This window comes from Bison bison, unplaced genomic scaffold (assembly GCF_000754665.1).
Source record: "Bison bison bison isolate TAMUID 2011002044 unplaced genomic scaffold, Bison_UMD1.0 scf7180017864043, whole genome shotgun sequence".
Classification (NCBI taxonomy): domain Eukaryota; kingdom Metazoa; phylum Chordata; class Mammalia; order Artiodactyla; family Bovidae; genus Bison; species Bison bison.
In genome coordinates, this window is record NW_011494615.1 from 8511872 (window position 1) to 8518322 (window position 6451).

The 6451-nt window shown below is 51.6% G+C and overlaps 1 protein-coding gene across 1 annotated transcript in view; it reads right to left on the reverse strand.

The window, feature by feature from the left end:
- The window catches only part of GPD1L (glycerol-3-phosphate dehydrogenase 1-like), a 63736-nt gene extending 57682 nt beyond the window's left edge, over window positions 1-6054 (reverse strand). Inside the window, exon 1 of the mRNA XM_010835554.1 lies at window positions 5906-6054. Coding sequence (XP_010833856.1) covers window positions 5906-5952 — 47 coding nt within the window. The 5' untranslated portion in view covers window positions 5953-6054. The remainder of the gene's footprint in view (window positions 1-5905) is intronic.
- Between the last annotated feature and the right edge of the window lie 397 nt (window positions 6055-6451).

Consider the following 6451-nt stretch of genomic DNA (forward strand, 5'->3'; position numbering starts at 1 on the left):
CTGCTATAGTGATTATCCCCTTTAAAGACGAGGAGGAAATGAAGAATGATGAAAGAGGGCTCAGATAGGAAAACCGGACTCACCCCAAGAACAGCTGTGATGTTTTTACTGCACAGAAACAGAAATAGGTGTATCAGCCTGGAAGGTGTTCTCAGCCTGGCCGCTCGGGGAAATGGGTCTCCTCCCAGGTCACCCCTACCCATTGCCACCCACCCCCACTTCCAGAGCAGAGGCGTGTCAGACAGGGAAAAGGCCATTTTTGGCCTCAGAGGAGCTCACACACCAATGCTCAAATCGGTTCAAGCTCTCCATGTCAGGATACAGCAAGAATCATCAGTGACACTGAGTAGCACAGACGAAAAAGGATGACAGGGGATGAGGAGCCATCCAGGCTATATTCAGACGCTTCCAGCAGGACAAAGAGTCACCCACATGTCCAGCTTCGGCCATCAGTGCAAAGTAGGCCAAAGGTCTCCCTGACCTTCAGTCCCAGGAGTCAGTCAAGCTGTGAGGTGACAGTGTAAACAAGAGCAAAAGATAACTTCTAGGAACACCTCCTGCTCTCTGATCTTTTCCCCTCCTCTGCCTCTGTTCCTTGGCATTTTGTGATTAGCACTGGCTCTCAGGTAGAAGTAAGCTTCTCACTGAAAATGATAAGAATTTATAGACATGGATATTGGAGTTAGAAGGATCTGCGTTCCCACTCCACCTTATTAAACACTGACCTTGAAAAGGTCCATTGTGTGACTTACTAACGGTGCTGGTCAAAGAGACCCAACTAACGAAAGTAACATTTTTTCATTAGCTGACACTTACTGAGTGCTAGTCTCTCTGCGCTCTCCTGAAAAAGTGAAAGTCGCTCAGTCCTGTCGACTCTTTGCGACCCCATGGACAATAAGTCAGTGGAATTCTCCAACCCAGAATACTGGAGTGGGGAGCCTTTCCCTTCTCCAGGGGATCTTCCCAACCCAGGGATTGAACCTAGGTCTCTCCTGGATCACCTCATTTCATCCTAACCATGATCCTAAACAGCAGGTACCAATGTCAGAACCTGACCCTTGGAGAGAAGCAGTTTGTTCAAGGACCTAGACTGCCAGGGTAAGAAACCAGGAGATCAGGGTGCTGCCTCCTGCCTCACTCGGCCTCCCAAGGAGGTTTGGGGCGTTTCTGGACTTAGCTCCCAGGCACAGAGGTGGGGCTGCAAATACAACTGAAACCGAGTGGGGCCCTGTGGGGCTCCCAGGCACAAAGGCCTTTCTGTGTACCGTTTCTGGTAGGCAAGACTCCAACCATTATACCTTTCCTGAGTTCCAAAGGGTGGGATTTGAACAGTTGGCTAATCAACCAAGAAACCACCTAAGGCAAGATTAAAGGGACTAGAGCAGCTCATCAAGGTTAGAAGACCAACCACCTGAGATCCAGCATACTCCCTGATCTTGTCAGCAACCCCATCTTTGACCCACTGTTATAAAAACCCTCATCAAGTTCTCTGGAAGAGACACACAGCTTTTCCAGGCAGAAGCCTGGTGTGTCCCCCTTTGCCTGGCCAGGTAATAAAGCTGTCCTTTTCTGCTTCACCCACAGCTCTGGTCTGCAGGGTTTGGTTCCGCATCAGTGCACAGAGAGGCCGAGCTCTCACTAACACAACCCTGAGGTTTTAGTTCTCAAACTGCATCTTAGGCCTGTATCTGGGTGGCCGTCCCAAGGAGAGATCTCCTGGAGATCTTTTTGCTGAAGGAACTTTGTTTCATCTTTGCAGGAACTTAGGAGGCTTTTGTTTTTTCCTTTCACTTACTTTTATGAGTCATCGGGACCAGGCCCATGAAACATGGTGCCGGTTAGGAAGCACCTCCCTGCAACCCCGCAGTGGGCAGCCCAGTGGGGCTCAGTGAGGTGCCCCAGCCTCTCACCAGCTGTAAGTGCAGGAGGGCCGGACGGGGTCTGTCATTCTTCAGGTATCTGCATAGTTATAGATGATCACTTACATTGCCGGACGAACTTAATGTGAGCCACCTTATAGCTACAGATGTAACACCTTCATTCACCTAAGCATTCTGAGCAACTTCAAGTTCCCAAGTGTAAACACTGCTCAGGCAACTTCCTATTCCTGAGAATCTGGAAGAGTCTGTCTTTTGGTAATCTGTTTTAAAATTAGGGGAAGATTAGGTTCAGTGTTTGTGGAAAAGATTGTGGCTCAGTGTTTAAGACTCTGTGCTTCTAATGCAGGGGGTATGGGTTTGATCCCTGGACTGGGAACTGGAACTAAGATCCCACATGCCTTGTAGCAAGGCAAAAAAAAAAAAGTTAGCAGAAGGCTAAAGTCTTCCCTGGTGGATCAGACGGTAAAGCGTCTGCCTACAATGTGGGAGACCTGGGTTCGATCCCTGGGTTGGGAGCCTGGACGGAGGAGCCTGGTAGGCTACAGTCCATGGGGTCGCAAAGAGTCAGACACAGATTGAGCGACTTCACTTTCTTTCACTTTCTTTCAAAGTCCCTGAAGGGAAAAAAATCTGCCCTGCCCTCAGGGAATGTGTTTCAGCAAGTTCAGATTCCTTGGTACTAATTCTGGTTTAAATGGTAAAGAATCTGCCTGCAATGCAGGAGATCTGGCTTCAATCCCTGGGTTGGGAAGACCCCCTGGAGAAGGAAATGGTAACCCACTCCAGTATTCTTGCTTGGAGAATTCTATGGATAGAGGAGCCTGGAGGGCTATAGTCCATGAGGTCACAAAGAGTCAGACATGACTGAGCAACCAACACACACACACACACAATTCTGGTGCAAGTGGTCTTTGGACCATGTTTTAACAAACACTATTAAAAACACTGGATTCCACTTTGCTGTCAAAGGTCTGTATCGTCAAAGCCATGGTTTTCCCAATAGTCATGTATGGATTTGAGAGTTGGACCAAAAAGAAAGCTGAGCACCAATGAACTGATGTTTTCAAATTGTGGTGCTGAAGAAGACTCTTGAGAGTCCCTTGGACAGCAAGGAGATCAAACCAGTCAGTCCTAAAGGGAATCAACCCTGAATATTCATTGGAAGGGCTGATACTGAAGCTGAAGCTCCAATCCTTTGGCTACCTGATATGAAGAACCAACTCTTTGGAAAAGACTGTGATGCTGGGAAAGACTGAAGGCAGAAGGGGATGACAGAGGATGAGATAGTTGGATGGCATCACTGACTCAATGGATATGATTTGAACAAATTTTGAGACGGAGTGAAGGACAGGGAAGCCTGGCGTGCTGCAGTCCATGGGGCTGCAGAGTCAGACACGACTTAGCAACTGAACAATTAGCAACTGAACAATAACATTAAAAACACTATTTAAAACATCTAATCTTGGGACTTCCCAGGAAGTCCAGGGGTTAAGATTCCATGCTTCTACTGCAGGGGCAAGGGTTTCATCCCTGGTCGGGGAAATAAGAACCCACAACCCACAGGAGGAAAATAAACCTAAAACGTCTAATCTGTGGCAGATATTTCATTCCACTTTGTATTTCTTTTGAACGTCATCTTCCAAGTCCTTATCCATCTGTGACCTGAAGGTGGAGACGGTGTCCATTGCATTCCTACCCCTGGAAAGGCTACTATATCTGCATGGAGCAGACAGGCAAATGTCTATGACCAGAGCTGAACACTCAGTGTGCCCCTGGGGAGCCTCTCTGCGTCATTTTCTGTTCCTAAGTTCCTGAATCTCTCTGCTGAGGTCGTGGAACCTCTCTCTAGGAGTGGCTGGCTCTGTACCCGGGACAGAGTCTGGGAAGCCTATGACTGTTCCCATCTGATCCCTTCATTAATGGAGCCCGGCAGCCAGGCCAAACCATCGGCGCATTTCTCAATTGCTCTGCTCCAGTGTCACTAGCCAAGTTCCACTCCGTTTCCTTGATCCGGAGCAAGCCAAGAAAAACAGTCAAGTACATCAGAGCGAAGCTGCGGGAAGGCAGCCCGAGTCAGAGATGGGGGCAGGAGGGTCATTTCACGACTCTAGCTCCAGGCCTGAATGCCGCGTGGCCCAGCCAGTCTATTTCTCTTGCACCTTGCAAAAGAAGGAAAAGGTGCTGTTATCTGTGGTTCTGGGGCCTCTTTCGGAAGAGGAAACTAGTGTTAAAGAACACGCGATGAATGGGCGTGTTTCCAGGCTCACAGTCCATGAGGCAGCCGACATTTCACTCAAGTGCCTGGGGATAAGAACTGGTAAACTCCAGCATGAAAAGTCCAGATGAAGCTGTGCAGTGGATAGTTACCGACTCAATTAAATGTAGGACAGAACATTTTGTTGTGGTTGAAAACAGTTTACAGAAAAGTGCAAAATATCCTAGTATTTGCAGGGATGTGAGATAAAATACTACTTGTAAATATTCTCTTGCATCTGATGGAATTCTTCCAGAAAGAACAGAATAAACTGATAACATTGGTTTTCCTCCAGGAGGTACCTTAGGAGACAACTGTGGGTTGTCTTGAAACTTGGAAGATAATTTTTTTTTTTTGGTGGGTTCTGGGGTACTTTTCAAACACTGTGAATTTTTGCCAAATCACATATAATTACATTTCTTCATTAAAAAATGAGTTTGGGGTGACTTCCCCAGTGGTCCAGTGGTCAAGTCTCCATGTTGCCAATAGACGGCAGGGGTTGGGGGGCAGGTCGCAGCGGCAGGGGGAGGGGAGGGTTGGATCCCTAACTGTGGAACTAAGATTCCACATGCAGCTCATTATGGCCAAAAGATTTTTTTTTTTAACTTAGTTTGTGTTTATTCATTTAATATTTACCTAACTCTTGCTGTTCTTGCCTAGCTCTTGCTGTTCTCAAGAGTTGGAAGGGGAGGAGTGGAAACAGATAATCAAATAAGTCATCACCTGTGACAGATGTTTGCAACAGGGCACAGGGCTCCTGGCCTCGCTGGGATGGAAAAGTGGCGAATCAGAAAAGGTTTCCTCCAAAAAAGTCTTAAAGAGGCCAAGTCTTAAAGAGGAAGACCGAGCAACTAGTACCAATTTCTGTAAGACTGCTACAAGCATGAACTGTGATGAGTGTGCGGCCACAGGACTTAAAGGACACCACTCTTTTAACTATTCTTATACCAGTCCCTCGAATGTGGGAAAAATAGCGGGCAGCCATGGAAAAAGACTGAAAATACCAGATGCTATACCATATTCTGCCTCCTCGTCCCCAACTGTATTAAGTTTGAGAAAGGGAACTAAAAGGGCCAACGTTTAAAGTGCTTATGAGAACTCCTAGCACAGCGGAGACGCAAAGCTTCGCAAACACTCACCCCCTCCGCCCCGCCCCCCCCAGGTAAGAATTCCCAAAGCCCTTGGGCTACTGGAGGAGCCCAGGCTGCAGGGAACTTGGATTTTCTTCCCGATATGTTACTAAGATACCAGACTTAGCAGAAGCCTGGAGCCGGACCTGCACTTGGAAGGGCAGAGCCGGCCCCGCCCTCGACCTGCATGGCAGGCACCCTTCATCCCCCTCTGCCTCGGTTTCCTTGACATGGAAACCCCAGGAAGAACGCTCGAGCCTCCTACAACTCCTCTACCCAGGCGATCTGCCCGGGAGAAAGGAGAACGTCCTGAGGATGTTGCGTAAACCCCCCGGGCGTGGCAAGCAGGTGGCCCCCGTGCGTCCGCTGACTGGTGCCGCGAGCGAAGACAGGTGCCCGCGGGCACGCCGTCCTCTCTCTCCGCGCCGCCTCCAGGAGCACGCGGGCTCTGGGCTCCCCAGCTGCTGCCTCGGCGCGGCTCCCCGGGCGCGCGGTGCCCAGCCGGGCCGCGACGCTGCCCGCCCCGCCTCCCCACGCGCGGTGCCGGGTGTCCTCGCCGCGACGGGGACGCGCGCCCTCGCTCGCCCTGGAGAGGGGCTTCCTGGAGGCGGAGTCCGCGCCGCCCGCCCGCTGCCGCTCACCAGTTCCCCGAGCCCACGATGCACACTTTCAGGGGCGCCGCTGCCATGGTTCAGGCCGAACGCTGCAGACCGGAGCGCGCCTCCCGGGTCGGCTGCCCGCCTCCACCCGCTCGGCATGAACCCGCTGCGGCGCACGGCGGCCCCGCCCCGCCGCCTCTCGGCCAATGGCCGCGACCACCCCCGCCCGGGCGCCCGGGGCCACAGCTGACAGCCCGGAGGGCCCGCCCCGCCACTCCCGAGAGTCACTGCGCACGCCCGGCCCCGCGAGGCCCCGCCCAGCCCAGCGCGAGGCCTCTCGGGACTTGTAGTCCACCGCCCCAGACCGCCTCTCCCGCCGCGCCACGTGCAGCTCTAGCTGGTTGCGCCGAGACTCGCGCTCCGGGCGCAGGGGACGCACTGCCTTCCCTGCGGAGCGGGCGTACTCTGGTTCCTCCCGCTCCACCTGTCTCGGGAGGTGCTGCCAGGCTGCAATTTGAAACCAATAGAGGACTGTGGACTCAAAAGTCGACCCGGCTTGGGCAAGAGCCCCAAGAGGCCACTTTAGTT